The 18,591-nt window shown below is 52.2% G+C and overlaps 1 protein-coding gene across 2 annotated transcripts in view; it reads right to left on the bottom strand.

Moving 5' to 3' along the window:
- Pdgfrb (platelet derived growth factor receptor beta) overlaps nucleotides 1-17,745 on the bottom strand; it is a 37,796-nt gene extending 20,051 nt beyond the window's left edge. Inside the window, exons 1-3 of one of the 2 annotated variants that reach the window (XM_055622744.1) lie at nucleotides 17,400-17,745; nucleotides 2,861-2,906; nucleotides 1,627-1,947 (exon numbers count right to left, since the gene is read on the bottom strand). In XM_055622744.1, coding sequence (XP_055478719.1) covers nucleotides 1,627-1,947; nucleotides 2,861-2,900 — 361 coding nt within the window. In that variant the 5' untranslated portion in view covers nucleotides 2,901-2,906; nucleotides 17,400-17,745. Of the gene's footprint in view, nucleotides 1-1,626; nucleotides 1,948-2,860; nucleotides 2,907-13,474; nucleotides 13,497-17,399 lie in introns of those variants that run through there. The other variant, XM_055622743.1, reaches the window with a different exon arrangement.
- Between the last annotated feature and the right edge of the window lie 846 nt (nucleotides 17,746-18,591).

Here is an 18,591-nt window from a genome sequence, read left to right as displayed (position 1 = left end):
ATATAATTGCCACTTTAACAATATTTACAGGTAGGATTTTTAAGGAATAACTGTCAGCCAGAACTGGTGGTGAAGGCCTGTGATCTCAGCTACTTATGCAGCTGATATTAAAGGTTAAAGGACTACAGATGTGAGGCCTGCCAAAGCTACACAGCAAATTCAAAGCCAGCCATAGCCACCAAAACCAAAAAGCAAACAAACAAACAAACAAACAAACAAACAAACAAACAAAAAACAGGAACAGTAGGAGCTGGAGAGATGGCTCCAGGGTTAAGAGAACTTACTACTCTTCCAGAGAATTTGAATTTGTTTCCTAACACCTACATCAGGTAGTTTACAACCACCTGTAATTCCAGCTCCAGGGAATCCAGCACCAACTTCTGGCCTTTGTGTGGCTGGTGCATGTGTGCGAGAGCACATACACACACATACAACACACACACACAATACATTCATACACATATAAATAAAAATTTTAAATGATAAGAATAGAGAGGCCTGGGAAAGTCCTCGCCTATTACACACAAGAACCTGGGTTCAATCCCCAGTGCCAAAAAGAAAAAGTGGAGGCAGGGGCGATAACTCAGGAAGGCATCATAGACTGGTACAATTACAAAAGGTTAAGTTCAGCCCTTTCTGCTCTTCTTGCTCTCTCTTGCCCTTCTGCCTTTTCCATGGTATAAAGTAGCAAGAAGGATTTTGCTGGGTCTAGAAATGCAGCTCAATTGGTAGATTGCTTGCCTTGCATTCATGAAAGAGGTGCAAAAATGCACTCAGGTGGTAGAGGTAGGAGGGTCAGAGGTTCAAGGGTAGAGGTAGAAGTAGGAGAGTCAGAGGTTCAAGTACATCTTTGGCCTCATAAGAACTAGACATTACCTCAAAAATAAAGAAAAAGATGCTGAGTGTGACACCACACACCTTTAAATCTTAGCACTCAGGAGGCGGAGGCAGAGGCAGTGGATTTCTATGAGTTTGAGGTCAACCTGGATTACACAGTGAGTTCCATACCAACCGGGGTGACGTGTGAGACCGGCCCCCCCCCCCAGTTTAGGAAGAGGAAGAAGAGAAAAATAGAAGAAAGAAAGAAAGAAAATATTCTTGCGGGATGCTGAATATCAAGATCTGAGGGGCCCCAGATCTTGAGGGGCCCCTGCCGATGCTAGTCCCTGCCTCCAGAACTGTGTGCCGATCAATTCGGTTCATTAGAAATAGTCCTGGGCCTTCTGTTATAGTAGCACAATGGGACTAAAGAAGATATTCTCATTGGCCATTTCCTGCTCTTTTGATGTTGACAGGGCTGGCGTTGGGGTGAGGGGGTGAAGAGTCTTAAGCTAAAGAGTAGCTGTACCCGGAGCTCAAAGAACAGGGCAGTAGGATATGGGAGCCAAAATGGACAGGTTGAAACCAGCTGAAAATGAGAATTCTTGAAGGGCAAGAGCAGAGATGTCTGGGAGAGAGCAGACAGTGGGTGGGGAGGAGAATGCTCCTGCGCTGAGCCAGGCTGGATGCTGTTCTTTTCCTGTGTCACACAGCTGAAGAGTCATGAGGTACTCTTCAGGCTCCCTTTTGTACTCCGTGCTGTGGAGAGGACAGTGAGGGAGCAGGCACACAGGCTCGTGCCCTTACCTGGCACAAAGATGTAGATACGCTTCCGCTCGCTGAGCTCTGGCCCTAGGGAGTTGTTGTAGGCACAGAAGTATTCTCCGGTGTCTCCCCCAGTGACGTTAGTGAGTGTCAGCACGCTGGAGAAGGTGCCATCCTGATTCATGGCCGCTTCTTGCCAGGGCACCTGGGACATCTGTTCCCACATCACTGGAGCTGAGCCTGAGCAGGTCAGAACGAAGGTGCTGGAGATGTTGAGAATGAACTCTGGCCCAGGGGGCATGATGACTAGGCCTTGGGGGGTCTGTGGTCCCAGCAGCAGCAGCACGGACAGCAACAACTGGCCTTTGGGGCAGGAAGGGTCACACATTAGGGCAGAAACATTAACTCCTTCCCCAGAGTTGTCCTGGAAACCTCTCTGCATAGCACCCAAGTCCTTAAAGAACACATCTTCCCAATCAACACAGCCTGCTTGCTTGACCACATTCAGGCTCTCTAGGACTCCTGCCTCACTGAGTCCAGCCTCTAAGCACTCCAGCTATGCTATGTGCAGGCAGCATGCAGGAGAAAGGGGCAGGAAATCCGGTGGAAGTAATCCCCAGACCTTCAGTTCCTGCATTGCCTTCCAGGTCACTCCCTGGGCCTCCTCTCTGTAGCTGCTCAGGTTCCTTTGGAGCCCACAGGTGGCCATAGGAAAGGAAGTCTCTATAGCTTAGAGTTGGGGCAGATTACGGTTAGTGGGATGCTGAGACCTTTGGGGGCTTGGCAGTCAGGGGTGGGGAGGATTAAGAAATGTGTCAAATGACTGGTGCCTTCCCCATGATAGCTTCTGGGGGAAAGATTGGAGGAAGCACCATACACCTGTGTTCACAAGGAGAATTTTATAAGCCACACCCTCATATTCCCTGGTTGCTTGGGCATTTGCCCAGACCTTCGAGAGCTGAAGGCAGGTATTCAGCTGGACTGAAGAGGGATAGAAGACTGGGGTGTCTCAGCGGGTGCTGTGGGTGCAGAGGGATAAGCAAGGAACTTGAGCTGGTGGTTCTGGACAAGGAGGTAGTCACTGAGGAGATCTAAACAAATAAAAAGCTAATACGTGGGCAGTTGAAGGAGGTCTCCATAGACCTTCTAATACAGGGAAACTGAGGCTCAAGAGAACAGTGGAGCTTCTGGACTCATTCTCATGCTACCAAGCACCACCAATGCCAGCTCCCTAGAGCATCCCTGGAGTCCTCACCCTTGTCCCCAGTTTGCTTACCTTTGAGGACTGAAGCTGGCATCACATGTGGAAGCCCCATGGTGCCCTGTAGAGTAAGACAGGGATCAGGGTCCAGTGTGAGCAAAGGCAGTGCCAGGGCCCACCTTAGACCTGATTCCTAAAGAGTCAGCTTTGCCTGAGCATCCAACCTTCTGTCTCAAGGCTGGAAAGACATCTAGCTTCCCAAGCCCTCTCCTCTTTGTTGCCAATTCCCATATGGACTTGGTTGAGTCCTTTGCCTGTGGGCCTCGGTTTCCCTGTATATTACAGTGGAAGTGGGGAAATTGGGCTAGATAGAGGGCCTGCCAGCTCTGACAGCTCAGTCCTCCGAGTGACAGTTCCAATACCAGGCACTTATCTGCCAGGACAAATATTTGGGAAAGCGTGATGAAAGGCCTGGAGGAGTAGGAGGGGGTGAGCCAGAGCCTGGAGAACTCCCACAGCTCCCTCCACAAGTACAACAGGAAATGGGACGTCTGTGGGAAGGGAAGTGGGGAGGGGGTCAGGACTATGGAATGTGGGAGTGGGCTGGCCCCCCTACTCAGCACAGAGCTGTGCAGGAGGCCCAGGAGAGAGGGACCAGGTTCACAGCCTTATCTAATTTATCAGCCTTTGAAGGTCCTTGGAGACCACTGAAGCCAAGCTTCCCATCTCCACCTTCAATGTCCATATAGGGAAACTGAGGCTCTGAGAAACAAAGACATTTACCTGGGGTTCCTAACAGAGCCTGTTCAAGAAGAAGACGGCTGAATGGTGGGGGCAGAGGACGACAAAGAGGGCATTTGTGAAACAGTGCTGGAGCAGCGACAGCCATTCCTCAGACTCTAAACCATCACCAATCACCAGGTTTCGTCAGAGTCACAGATCAAGAAACATAGGAGGCAATCACGTGGCAGGCGGCAAGGAGCATCCTGAGATGGTAGGGCAGCCCATCCCCTCCACCATGTCACCCTTTCTGGTTTCCTACCCAGGGCTGAGGAGTCAGCTCTCATGGGCTCTGTCGCCATCAGGGCCATGTCTGTGGGCAGAGCCCCTGGCCAGAGAGGAGCTGATGACTACACCACCAGGGAGGGCATGAGACCCAGACAAGGCCCAGCCCAGCTCTGTTCAACACCCTAAGAAGCGAGCTGCGCAAACCTGCTTTTCCTCCTTTCCTCCAATTCAGATAGCCTGCCTGAGGGACCCCTCTGTGGCCCTGAGTCTCCCCTCTCAGAATTATTGCTGGTCAAAACCTTCCTGATGCCCCCTGCTCAGTTCTCCCCCTCACATCCCTCTGGTGCTGGCCCCCCTCAGCTGGACAACAGGCCTCCTTGGGCAACATAGAGAGCATTGGGTACCCAGGCAGAACCAACAGACCCCACAGAGGCCCATCTTCCCCTTGGTGGGTACCCCTCTGGCTTCCCACTTCCTGCCAGAGATGTGGGCCAAAGAAAATCATTAGCAGCTCAGGGTGGGGGAGGGCACAACTCAGCCTTCCTCCCCTCCCCTCCCAGTCTCCCTGGCTGGCTACACTGTTTATTATTCTAAAGGAGGAATTTGGCCTGCTGGCCAGGAGATGGGAGGTCACTGCAAGGAGGCTGGCCTGGCTCTGGTAGGCTGTGCTGACCCTGTAGGCTGGAACCTCATGGCATGCAGTCCCAACCCTGCTACTTTGTGGCACTCCATCTTTCCTTTGCAGGCCTTCTGCAGAGAGTAAGGCTGGGGTAACTAAGAGCAAGGGCTCTAAACTGGAAAGGAGCTTTCTGAAATGGGAAGAAAAGATCCAAAGAGGCCCAGAACTGTGACCAGGTCACATAGACATAAAACAGGTTCCAGCTATGGGGAGGACAGACTAGGCAACTGAGCTGAGGGACAATGCAAGTCAAAGATGCCAGCAGTCTTAGAGTGGCTTGATTCTCCCTGAAAAAAGAACAGCTCCCCTCACCAGGCCCTTGAAGCCACTGTGACAATGACTGGATCTCCTGCTAGCCCTGGGCTCATTTGCATATCCATTCACAGAAAGGTTGTGATGGTCATCTTTTTTGTTTGTTTGTTTGTTTGTTTGTTTAAGACAGGGTTTCTCTGTGTAGCCCTGGTTGTCCTGGAACTCACTCTGTAAACCAGGCTGGCCTTGAACTCAGAAATCCACCTGCCTCTGACTCCCAAGTGCTGGGATTAAAGAAGTGCGCCACCAACAGCCCAGCTCTGTGATGGTTATCTCAGAGAGCTTGTCATTATTAGAAAGTTCTACCTTTTTGATTTATCAAAGAGAAGGTTCTGGCCACTATTATTCTCAATGCAGTGACCTGAAGAAGAAATGGCTGGTCAGGAATACAGATGACATTTTTGAGGCCATAGTACCTGAGAATCCATGACCCATCTCATCCCACTGACCTAGAGTGAAAATTCGAGCACATTGTCTAAATGGCCAGTTTCCTCCTCTATACACCTGGGAGTTAGATGGCTTTTCAGGTGACTTCCCACCAAAGGAACTCAGGGTTTAGAAGGGTGGCACGGACAGCAAGTTACATACAGATTGAGGCCTCATCAGAGTGGGGCTCAGGCACCCAGCATTGCCTCCTGGTCGCCTCAGTGGCTCTGGAAAACCCTAGCTGTCCATTCAGTACCTTATGGAACATTTTGTGCTTCTGGGGCTGCTGTGTTCTGAGCAGCCTCAGAAAGGACCAGGCAGCCCCCTGACTTGCCCTGAGGACATGCCTCTGACAACTTCCTTTCTTCAAGGGAGGAAGCTGTGCTCCAGAAAAGAGTCACCTAGGTCAGCATGGGCACCAAGTGGCAGGCACCCTCTACCTTCTCTGCTGGATAGATTGAGTCTCCTATAGTGGAGAGAATCCCCAGATCCCATCCCCTTGCTGTGGTCAGGAAGAGAAGGGGTTGTGCTCAGCTTCTCACAACAGATCTGAGGCACCTCTTAGCAGATCAGAATGAGGCCCAGGGGAGGGACCGTGCTTGGGAGTCATCCTCAGAGCCTCAGCCTTCCCGCTCACAGGCACACACAATTCCCCACTCCTTTCCCACCAACTTAATCTAAATAAATCTAGCCCATCTTGGCCACATCCGCCAGCATCAGCTTTCCTCCCTCGGGGTCCTGAGGCTCCCACGACACAAGAAGTCTGGGAGGGGGGGCCTCTGCATTGCTGCCAGAAGGAGGCCTGCACGCGGTGAACACATGCACATAGCCAGCCGCTGCCTACGCTCTCTCTCACACGCTCTTCCACAGCACACACATGTGTAGCTATTTGGGCGTGTGCCCAACCCTGGCGCAGACACGAACCATATGCATGCCCACACAAGACACACGTGCACACGGCTCACTCAGTGCCCGGTACACGTGAACACGAACACTGCACAGATCAACGCTTGGGTACTTTACCATGTGTCCATGGGAGATGCACTCATGTGTAACTGCCTCTCACATACCCCCCACATTGGACATGTGAAGAACATGGGTACCCAGGATCGCGATCACCCTCAGCACATGTATCTGTGCACAAGCTGAAAGGAGCGATTGGGTCACTTGATCCTCTGACAGCTCTGAGGCAGAGAACAATCATTCCCATTTCATAGCTAGGAAAGCTGAGGTGGAAGCCGCTTTGGAAGATTGCCAAGAAACGCAGACAAGGCAAGAGGAAAGTAGAGACAGACATGAGGCAGCATGCCCCTCCAGGACCTGTCACCCCCCTGCAGCCTTCCCTCATCACAGTGCGTGGCTGGGCAGAGGGCAGTGGGTGGGGACTGACTGAAACAGATGGTTTTGAGATCAGTGTAGCGTAGCGGAGAGTCAACAGGACTTGGTGGCTGCACGTTGGTGGGCCCAAGAGGCAGGTTTCAGAGATACGGAGTTCAGGAGTGCATATGACAGGGGCACAGAGCCATGCTCTAAGGTGAGAAGGAGGCGATGCACAGGCTGAACAGTTGCCATTGAACTGGTTTCAAACATGGAGGGTTTTTGTTAGCACTGAGCGGAGGTGGGGAACAGGCCGGGCAGAAACGCAATGAAGAAAGCCAGCTGCCGTTCAAAGGGGTGCTCGGTGGTCCCTGTGTCACCAGCCTCAGTCCCACTGAGTTCTGAATAAACAAGATACCCAAGCAGGAGGCCCAGTCCTGGGGTCACAAGGTCAGACTCTTGGAATGTCAATGCCCTGCAGCCAGGAAACATCTACTCGTCCCTTTCCGAGGCTCACTGTTAAAGCTGGGGAAACTAAGGCTTGGGGCCGGAAAATGAGATGTCCCACAGAGGATAGGACCTAACAGGTTATGGGATGGTGCAGCTCACTGCCTGGTATAGGCTCCAGCTACATATAGCCCTGCCTCTCCACAGAACAGTCACTTTCCTTACCCTGTCCCAGACAGGGGGACACCCGTGACAGAGATACAGAGTGAGAACTCTGTATCTAAATACCTGGCAAAAGTGGGACACAAATTTGTTTCCTGGCCCTGTCCTGTCTTCCAAATCAGGGGTCCTTCACAGTCCTGGATAACTGGCAGGATAGAAGAAATGCATATTTTCGCTCTGTTATCCACCTATATTACAGCCCAGTGCAAGAGAGAGGAAGAACTTTCCAGGCTGACATGGCTCTCAGGCCCCTTGCCCTGTGGACTTGGAATGCTGGCTTAGGGGTGGGGGCAGGAATGAGTCTCCCCAACCCCGGGCTGGGATGTCATGACTCAGCTCAGAAGGGGCAGCCAGCTCTAGGCTGGGAGTGTGCGGGGGTAAGAGGAATCTGCAGCCTGGGACAAAATCCTTGGCTAGCAGCTGGACAGTGAACAAGTGACAACAGCCTGGCCTGGACCTGACAGATTTTGGCACCTCTAGCCCTCCCAGAGCCAGCTGATCTGGGTGTGATCTTACAGTACCAGTCAGGAAGTTGTCCCCCTCAATCCTGGGAGGGTCTGGAGGGTGAGGATATAGTTCCAAGTGGGAAGAGAAGCCCGGGAAGGAAAAGAGCCCGTCCCCTCCATCCTATGGCACATTTTCCTGGAGAAGTCTCAGCATGCTACCACTGTACAGTGGCTCTCCCCAGGAACCTTAGGGTACCACTAAGGACTGACAATGTTGGTTAGCCATTCAGCTTCCGGCTGCCTCTGTGTGCCTTGCCCTCCATCTGTCCTCACTCCCTCTCTCTGCAGCACCCATCTGACCCTGTCATTTCCCTGCCCTGTCTATGGCTCTCTGTGGCTCTCAGGTAAAGGCAGCTCCTAAGCCATGGCTATAGGAACCATCACTTAACTCATCACTTAATCCCTACCAGGGCTCCTCACTGCTGAAGGTCCCTGTCCTCTCAGCTCCCTAGGGTACCACACTTATTCTGTGCTCCTCTCCCCAGGAGGCCTCCCCAGGGACACGATGGAAAAGGAATGGCCTATTTTCTGGAAGTCAAAAATAAAATGAAACATCTGTCTGGAAGGAAGCCAGGCAGATAAAGAACGAACCGATTCCCCCCTGCAGCAGCACCCCCCAAACCCCCATAGCCTGTGTGTGCTGGGGGTTGGGTGATGGTAGCACAGCCTGTGGGAAAGTGCTCAGTGTGTGCCTGACAGCACTAGGGGCCCCAGGGAGGGGGCCTGGGTCCCCATGCATGCTGGGAACCAGCCTGGGAAGGAGGTCAGAGAGGAGGATGGGAGGCCCAATCATGCATCTGCCCACAGCCCAGCCGCCTGCAGAGCAAGCACTTCCTGCCCCCTGCTTCAGGCGCCTGGCTGGCCTCAGGCTCAGCCTCCACTGCCTCATTCCAGGCCACATAGCCTGGCTCTGCAATGCCCTGGGACCCCTGGCTTCCAGTCTCTAGGATCTATCTACTTGGGCCTTCCCTTGTCAGTTATTTCAGAAGACATGGGGACTTAGATGGCCTTGGAAAATTCCAGGACGGTAGCAATCTGCCTCGGGCCATCTTCTCTATACCCAGCAGCCCTTACACAGTCACAGAGAGGCTGTTTAAGGCCTCATGTGTCACCTGGGCCAGGTTTTCCTGAGTGTGATCTTGTCATGTTCTTAGCCCAACTGCTTAACCCCACACACTGCTGCTTTCCTGTCTCACAGATCAGGAAACTGAGACATAGAAAGGACACACATCATTTGCTCAGCTGAGGCTACAGTGTAAAATCTTGGCAGGCTGCTCCCAGCCCCCGCCAGCACCCACTCACTCACTGCCTTTCCCTCAGGACTAACAGTTACAGGCCTACAGAAGGGACAGTGGGAGCCCAGGCAGCACCAATCACACATCAATCACATCTCTGCTGCCTATTCATTCCTATTCCTGGACTTCTCTAGACTTTCCTTTGAGCTAGGCCATACTGACAGTCACAGGTGCTACAATCTTAGGGCCAATAGGGTCCACATATGCCCAGTTCCCCACCTTCTCTGCAATGCACATGCCTAGGACAAAAATCTCACCACACCCCCCGGAGCCCTTTCTACTCAGACAGCTTGGGATCCTCAGAGGCCAGACTACCATGGTGGCTTTACCATACTGAGCATAGTCTTACTCTGTCCCCTACTACTTTGTTGGTCCTAATTCTGTCCACCAGCCTTCCCATAGCTACTGAACAATATCTTTCTTCTCACACGGTTCTAATCTGAAAACAAAGAAGAGCCAGACATTCTGCTCAATGAAGTGATCCAGAGATTTTGTTTTATTCACACAACAGTTGTGTGTGTGTGTGTGTGTGTGTGTGTGTGCTCATTATACCCATCTCCCAGAGGAGAACACTGAGTCTCAAGGAGGTTTGATGACTCGCCCAAAGCCACATGACCAGTAATCGGAGGAGCTAGGATAATATGCAAACCCAGGCTGGTTTGGGTTCAAAGTCTGTTTTCTGAACCAGTGAGCAAGATAGCTGATCTCCCAACTAGGAGCAGCTCTGTCTGTCCATAGGAAACTACCTAAAGCTCTCACGATCCTCCTAAGGCAGGGTGCTGCCCCTGCCCTCATGGAGGACAATGTGCAGGAGACCTGAGCTCTCGTGGTCACCCAGAAATTTGAAAGACAAAGTAGAGACAGAAGTCAGAGCCTTTTTGAGGCTTCACTGTAGAATCCAAGCATCAGCAGGATATTAAGAGAGGGATCTCTAGCCCCAGCGTGGTGGCTCATGCATACCTAGACAGTCTGGCTCAGTGTGTTGCCAACTCTACCTCAAGCCTGCCTCTATGGGCCCACCACCCTTCACATAGTCACAGAGGGCCAGAGCCTGAGAGCTACAGAATCACAGCCTCTAACTCCCTGCAGCACTCCCCCCCCCACTCTCTAGGTCCTCATCCCGGGCTGGTGCCATGGCAACCGAGAGCACCAGGCCCTGGCAGCCAAAAGAGCCCCTGAGAGGGGGTCCCAGGCTGGAGCTGGAGGGGTGCAGCAGGCACAAACAAGCAAGCCTTCTGTTTCCCTGGCTGCTACCATCGGGATCAGCCGTGGGCTGGGGGGCCTTATGGAGAATGTGTTTTCAGAGCCAAGTGGGCAGGGGGCAGACAGGCTTCGAATCCCATTCCTACTGACCCACCAGCACACGGACTTCCCACACCAACCCATAGTCTACAGATCAGGCAGGAGCAGCCGAGTAAGGAGAAACCCTGCCACTGATCTGTGCCAATTATAGAACATTGAGATTCCCCTCAGAGCCCTCCCGGGCAGTGAACTGGGAGGAAAAGTGTCCACGTTTCCTTCAGCCTCATACTTTCTCAGCATCTCTTCCCTATCCCTCCCTGCAGGGCTTCATCCTCTGGTTCTCCCTCTGACTGTTAACTTGCCTTCTCTAAGTCTCATTCTCCAGGCTGTAAATCAGGCCTCTGCACTGAGTCGTCGGGGCTGTGGATGAAGTGCACGCAAGCAGATGTTGAGGGAGGGCCTTGAACCCCCATGTAAAGTCAGAGACCACCTCCTCCATCCCTCTCCTGCACAGAAGTCGCTCACTCAGCCTGCCTAGAGTGCAAAGCCGCGAGCCAGCAGACCAACTTGCATGCAGGTGATACAGAAGATGGCTCAGGAAGCTACTTGGGATGTGGGAGCCGCCAGGGCTATTTGGGACCTGGGAGCTGCTGATAGTATGAGATCCATCCTTTCCCCTGTGCTACACTGGTGCTCAGTGGGAAGTGCATTCAGTTACCAAAGAGCCAGCCTAGGAATAAGCTAGATCTGATAGATGTCTCCCAGCCCACGGCTATCAGCTAAGTCTTCTCTGTCCCTGAATTGTCCAACAATTCAGAGAACATACCTAACGATTTATCTGGGATCTCTCCAAATTCCCAATATGGGACTGAGTCTATAGTAGGTGCTCTGTTGATGCTTAACACAGCACGGGATGGAATGACTATCTGGATAGAGTGAGCTCTTCTGTTCCTCAGGCCTTGTCCTCGGTTATCTCAGCTAGTGACGGTGTTCTCAAGGCTGGGGACTGGGTTGTACAGACAACGGTGACCCTTTCCCTCTTGGATAGAGCAGGCAGCTGGTGAGAGCAGAGCAGACAGACTTACGGTACCCTAAAGCCAGCAGGCTGTGCCTGATGCCATCCAGGGCAGGGAATCCGTGTGGGAGTTCAGGCAGGCTGGGAGAGCTTCTCCATCTTAAAGCCACTTAATCCACATTCAAATCCCAGTCCTCTCACTTGGCCCCTATGTGGCCACTCTGAAGTTAACTTGTCTGAGTGTGTTTCCTGAAGAGAGGCATGAGAGCCTTCTGCTGTTGCTATGACAGTTCAAGGTGATGAAGACCCTGTGGCATACTCTCCCGATCAGTAAATGGTCGCAACTATGATTCTGGGAGGCTGGCCTCTGGTGTTTAGTTGGGTTCTATGACAGATGATGGCAGGCAGGCCACTCCACAGAGCTCTGCGTGAGCAACTTTTGGGAAGTGGAAAGGGCAATGATGGGTCTGTTAGACTAGCGCTGTGGTTTAGTGACAGGCGACAGGCAGAGAAGGAGGGCAACCATTCCTAAAGAGAATGGTTTTGGGGGCACTGGGTGAGGATTTGGGCTTTGCCCTGGATTTATCAAAATATCAATCTTCAGGGCTTTAACAGATGATAATGCCAAAATGGCAAGCCTGGGTGGGGCTGGGGCCTATAGGAGATTGACACTAGCAAGTATTTCGTGGGAGGTTGTGAGGTGGTACAGAGTCAGAGATTCCAGTTCCCAGAATCCCAAGCCAACCCAGAAGTCCCCATCAGGAGCACCTATATAAGTTGTGGGACAGGTGTAAAGTGAGGAGGGATTTTTTATTTTTGATTCTTCCTCTTCCTCTTTCTTCTCCTCCTCCTCTTTTTCCTCTCCTCCTTCTCTTCTTCTTCTTCATCTTCCATTTTCTAAGATAGGGTTTCTGTATGTAGTTCTTGATTTTCTGGAACTCAGTCTGTAAACCAAGCTGGGCTTGAACTCAGAGATCTGCCTGCTTCTGCCTCCCTCTGTAGTGGTCTGGACTTCCCTGCTGCCTTTGTACCATTTAAACTCAACCTCAGGAGAAGAGCTGGTAGGACTACAGTTCTTGGGGACCCACTTTCCAAGAAAGGAAAGTAACAAGGTCACCAACAAAATGTGACCAACAGCCTTATGAAGCCTGGCAAGAGGACTGGGGATGTACTTCAATTGGTTGAGTGCTAGCCTAGCATGTGAGCAACTCTGGGTTCCATCCCCAGCACCATGTAAATTGGGCATGATGGTGCATGCCTGCATGGTGGAAAGAGTAAGGCCCAAAGTTCAAGGTTAACTTCAGCTACATATCAATTTCAAGGCAAGCCTGGGTTATATAAGACCATATCTAAGAAAGGAGAAGGAGTCTGCTGCCATGACTGGAAAAGGGCTAAAAGCAGAGCTAGGTGGGCCTCTGGGGCCACCTGTCTTTCCCTTCCTCTTCCCTTCTTCATAGAAGAAAAAACTACAGTCAAAATAGAGAAGTGATGGGACTGGAAGTTTTATGATCCAGAAAACCACACCAGGGGATTCCCATCCTTCATCAATCAAGCTCTTTGGGCTGTGCCTGAGTCAGCAGAGCACTTGTTCCCCCAAGAAATCATGTTCCTTGGCACTGTACAAAACTGCACATGGTGGGGACACTAAAGTCCTAGAACTAAGGAGGTGGAGACAGAGAGTTCAAGGTCAACCTGGGATACTTGGGACCCAGGAGAGAGAGGAGGTTTGGGATGGAAGTGAGCTTTGTTCCTCTTCTGAAAAAAATCTGCCCTGTAGCTTTACCCCCAGAGAGACATGGAGAATGGTCCCTAGACAGGATGTGGAGCTGGGACCCCTCTGGGTGGTGGTATGGACATATGCCTGCTCCCATCACCTGTGATCTCCAATGGCTTGAAATACGTCCTTTCTTTTTTTCTTTTTCTTTTTCTTTTCTTTCTTTCTTTTTTTTTTTTTTTCTGACCTTGGGTCCACCCCCAAACAATAGGGAAATCAGACCAAATGTGCCAAGAAAACCTTTTCATCTCTGAAATTCGGACGATTCTTGAGCTTCTGACCCTCCCCAGGGACAGTGCTGTCCATCACAGAATGGAGAAGCTGGAACCTCCAGCAGATGAAAGCGTCAACCATCAAGACATCAAACAGGCGTACTCCGAGGCAGAAGGAGTGACGATATTAATGTGATTAAAGCTGTACACAGACAATCTTTGATTTTCACCCACCTTCATCAGGCTGAGCATTATCTGAGGCCCCAAGAACGTGCTTGAGAGTAGTAGACCGTGGGGCCAGGCCTAGGTGTCCAGGAAGCTGTTTTCTGAGGCTCAGAACCCAAGACTTGGCAGGAGGAAGGATAACTGGTGAGTTTCTGTGCAAGAAGTGGCAAGTGTATGAATTCAACATCTCCTCTAGGTGTGGGTCCCTAGTGATCCATTCCCACCACTCCTGCTAATGCCCCTCTTTGTTTTGGGTCATCGTCTGCTTCCTCTTCAAATCAAAGCTCAGCCCCGGAAAGGATCTAAAATGTCTTTCTCACACAGCCCTCACAACCGTGCTTCCCAGCCCTCCTTGCTCTCAAGAAAACAGACATGTGCGTTCTGGAGGAACACGCCCTGGGACAGGAAACTGAGCACATTAAAGGGCCCACTCCAGGTTAGAAAGTTCTCTTCCTTATTGCAGGTTAAGGTTTTCCATTAGCAGCCATTGATCCAAACCTCTTTCTGTAATGTGTAGAGAAAGAGTAAGAAGGAAAAAAAAAAAAAAAAGCCTTTCATTGTAAAGTTAAATATGCATGATCCCTGAATACACAGCAGGGCCTGTGCGGCTGCCAGTCTGGGCTGGCAGGGCTTGGAATCCTGGAATTGTTCTGTGGTGGCACGGAGCTTAGCGATCATCGGGGTCAACCTCTTTGTTCAGCTGAGAGAGGACTGAACTGCGGCCCATGGTCACATGGCGTTCTGGGATTCAAGCCCCTCTCTGGAATGCTGAGGACAGATGAGGCAAGCCCTTGGAGTTTAGACTGGGTCCCAGACCCCACCCAGGCTCTCCTCGTGAGGCTGAGAAATCAGAAACAACCAAATGCTAATCCGGGATCCTTTACTTCCAGTCTGTGGGACTCTGGGCAACTGACTTAGCCTCTTTGGGCACTTCTTTATCTGCAAAATGGGGAGAATTTGTATCCGATCCTCAGGATTTCAAGATTTAATTAACCTAGCAAATACGTATGAGTGTTCTGAATGCCAAGCACTAAGGAGCAAAGAGAGAAGAACTTAAAGGCTTCTTCAAGGCAGAAACAAGGTTAAAACACACCCATTTCTCCAGGCAGTGATGGCACACTCCTAGGCAGAGGCAGGCAGATGTCTGTGAGCTTGAGGCTAGTCTGATCTACAGAGTGAGTTCCAGGACAGCCAACGCTACACAGGGAAACCCTGTCTAGAAAACAACAGCACAAAACACAACTGTTCAGGAGTTAGTTCTGCTCACACTAGCAGAGGTGCCACATAGGGACCCTGCGTAGGAACCACACCTTTCTCCTACCTCCCTGCTCCAGGGTGAGTTGACTATGGGAGAAGCCCCATTCCAAGGACCCACTGCCCAGGATCCTAAACCATCTGGAAGAAATAGATGGGTCTTTCCGGAATGTCCAGTGACCGCTGTCTCTTTCGTCCTTCTCCACCACACTGTGGAGCCTTGCTAGAACAAAGCCAGATTCCCTCTTCTAGCCTGAGGGCAGCTAGTCTCAGCGCCAACCTGTATACAGGTACAAGGTGTCTATGTCCCTTCCACAGTCGGCGGTCTTTAGGGCTGCAGAGCATTCTCCTATCTGCATGCTGACGCACAGGAAGTGGCCACAGGCTGCAATAATCAGACTAGCACCTTGCATCTTGGTAAGCCCTCAAACTGTCACCACTGTTCCCAGAGAAGACTGGAGCCCAGTGATGCAACGTGATAGCACAGGGTCATACACTCAGCCAACAGCAAAATAAAAAAGTTCAAGCCTGACCAGGCACAGCAACAAACACCTTTGGTCCCAGCCCTCAGGAGACAGAGACAGGCAGATTTCTGTGAGTTTGAGGCCAGCCTGCTCTGTGTAGCTCCAGTACATTCAGTCAGGACTTCGTAGAGAGACCCTGTCTTAACACAAAATTAACACCTGGTGCCATTCAGAGTGCTCACGGCCTCTAGATACGGAGCAGCCCAGGGATGCCAGGCTAGCCACAGGATGCTTATGTAAGAGTGGGCTTCTGACTTTGAATCCTCTGGGCTTTCCACTGCCTCCCAACATCTGCTGGCAATTACAACCCTAGCTTCCCCCCCCCCCCCCCCCCCCCCCCCCCCCACCCAGCCCCCCCCCCCCCCCCCCCCCCCACACACACAGAGGAAAGAGGACTGCTGATAACACTGCCTTGCCATGCTGTTGTCTGAGGAGCCTGCCAGACAGCCTCCCTCCTTGCTCAGGACCGGACACGGGGGTCATGAAGCATCTAGGCCTGATGCTACGTTTTCTGCCCAGGGTGGTGATGGAAGCCGGAAGGCTCTGCTGCAGGAGGGAGTGGGAATGCCCGGATGAAGCACGACCAGGACCTATGGGGTGAAGCCTTGGGTTTACTTCCACTTCAGCCTAAACACTAGCTCTGCTGGGCGAGCCTACAGTCCCTTGGCCGTGGTTTTCTCGTCCGCACACAGGGGTAACAAAACCAACTTTGAAGCCTTGCCGTGAGGGACACAACGTGGGTGTGCAGCAAGCTCACCCAACGGCAGTGCCACCGTTGACTGTGCTCCCTACGGCTCCGGGGGCCCCCTGCCTAGAGACAGACTGATCACGTTGGAAAGGCCTGTTGGACGCAACAGTGAGTCCTTCCTCCTGGCCACTGGTTTTCCACTGCCAACCCAGGCCTGGGCACCGGGGTGGGCCACAAAGCAACAAGAGCTGGGTCCACACAGGCTGTGGGGTGCAGACAGATGGCACCGGAGAGGCCAAGTGGTAGGGTGCTAGTGGGAAAGCTGTGGCAGGCACCTGAAGACCGGAGGAACCAGGGAGGGCTGCCTGGAAGAAATATGGTTGGAGAGCCCAGGAGAGGAAAGTGATGAGGAAAAGCATTCCAACTGGGATGGAGGGGAGGGCAAATGCCTACAGGCAGGGTGGTGTAAATTCCTTTCACAGATCCTGGAATCTAACATCTGGAACTAAGAAACCAGGCTGGAACCACGGGCCCAAGTCTGTCTGGGGCAGTGGGGTAGAGGAAGCATATTGTCACTGCAGCCCCAATACCCCGCTACCTACCGGGCTGTGGCTACAGTTAGGTGGCCTTTGCATCAACCTAGGAGGAAGAAACCATCCCTGCCTCAGGGAGCAAGTGAGCATCCCGGGGTACGCTCAGAGTGCTGGGGTCAGGCCTTCTGCAGTGACAGAGGTGGGGCTTTTCTACAGACAGGGGGAAGCTAGGGAGAGCTGGGCAAGAGGGGAATGTGATTAGACTCGGTTCAGATTTTAGGGTAGAGTAGAGAAAGAGCAGAGTCCCGGGGGAGAGAACAAACAGGGAAACAGACTGTGACACCCACAGTGCCCCCTTTCACAAAGGAGCCCCTAGACCTGACAGCCCGGAACTAGACCCCACCCCAGACACATGACCTCTAGGCTGGTTTGTAAACTTCCCTCCATCCACAACTTTGAGCGCCAGAATTTTCTCAGTGGCTAGGGCCTTGGAAGGATGTCTTAGGAATCTGGAAAATTTACAAATCTATTTAAAATCTCCAAAGTCATCCTGGCCAGACTTAGTCTGAGGCACAAGACTTGGTCCAAGGGACAGGGGCTAGGATCCTGAGGTCCCCTCCCTTGCTCCTGCTACCTCCTCCCCCCCCCCCCCCCCCCCGAACCCCCAAACTTTACTGTGCCTTGGATGTCCTGCTCAATTAGCACCCAGAAAGATCTGGGGTGTCTGAAGAGGTCGGGTAGGCAGCAGAATTGAGGAAGCAGTAGCTACCCATGGGAGGGGTGAAGGGACATCCCTGATATTAAGGGGAGTCCCTGCTGTCCTCCCCTCTGATTTTGTTACGAATCTTCCTCCCCCCCCGCCCCCCGCACAAAGCGGCACAGGCTAGGAAAGGGGGACAAGAGATGGGGTGGGTTTTTCTCCTCCCTGGACTTACCTGCTACAGACGGCTTCTGGTGTGTGTTATCACCCCCTCCAGGAAGTCCTCCTCGCTGTCCTCTGTTATTTTGCTGGCCCCCAAACGGACAGCAGTAGAAGGGCTGGCCTGATTGCGGGAAAGCCGTGGGATAATCACGGGAATGGAGAGGTGCTCGGGGCGACGAGAAGCCCGGCCCCTTCCTCACTCCAAAAGCATCCTCTGAGAGGAGTGGAGCAGCCTGGAGGGGCCGCCCTGGGTCTTGCTGGCAGGCAGGAGGCTGACGACTGGTCTGGGCCCCCCCCTCTGGCTTGGACTCCTCTGTTTGTCTCTCTCTCTCTCTCTCTTTTTCAAAGTTACTCCCAGAGCAATCCTAGGTCTTAGATAGGGCTGCTGGGACTGTGGCCACAGTCAGCCCCAGAGCTCACACCACTGTGGGCTTTACATGCCCCCCCCCCACCACACACACTTTGGGGGAAAGGCTGCAGGGCCGATTCTGATTGGCCAAGCTGGGAGAAGGAGGGAGGGAAGCGGTGGAGGAGGGAGGGTGAACGCGTGTGTCTGTTTTCAATTTCAGGGTTTTTTTTTTTTCCCCTCTCTCTTTCTTTTTTCCCCCAAGTTTCTTGTTTTTCTTCCTCCTTTCCCTCTGCTCCCTCCCTTCACTGACTCGCTCAGGATGTTTAGAAATTCCGCTGCCCACGCCAGCCACTGAGTCACTTTATTAGAGTAGCCTGCTCCATTTGCCTGATGTCTGTCAAATGGAGCCTCCCTTGACCATGGCACCTGGGGTGGGAAAGTGTGCGTGCGTGTGCGTGCCTGTACTTTCTCTGTGCCTCAGTTTCTCCATCTGTAAAGGAAGCACTGATGATTTGTGCAGTGAACTCAGCATTCACTTACTGAACAAGCCCATTGAACATCTGCCCGGTGTAAGGAACTATACCCTGTGCTGGGACTCTGTAGTAAGAGGCCATCTGAGTTGGAGGGATATACCCAGCCAGTAAAGGAGTAGCCAACAGCACACTAAAGAAAGACCCAAGGCTGACAGGGCTTGGTCACTGAGCCTTAAAAACTGCTACTGCTGAATCCTGACTCTTCACTGGGGCCTGGAGCTGTCTCCTTTGCTACCTTCAACTTTGGGTCTGATTCTCATTCATCTCTGCACACAGATGAGTCAGTCATCAAAGGAATGTCTCTCTAAACACTCACTGCAAGA

This window comes from Psammomys obesus, unplaced genomic scaffold (assembly GCF_907164565.1).
Source record: "Psammomys obesus unplaced genomic scaffold, mPsaObe1.curated_primary_1811, whole genome shotgun sequence".
In the NCBI taxonomy this organism is placed as follows: domain Eukaryota; kingdom Metazoa; phylum Chordata; class Mammalia; order Rodentia; family Muridae; genus Psammomys; species Psammomys obesus.
Note: the sequence above shows the minus strand (reverse complement) of the source record. Positions and strands in the feature narration are given on the sequence as shown.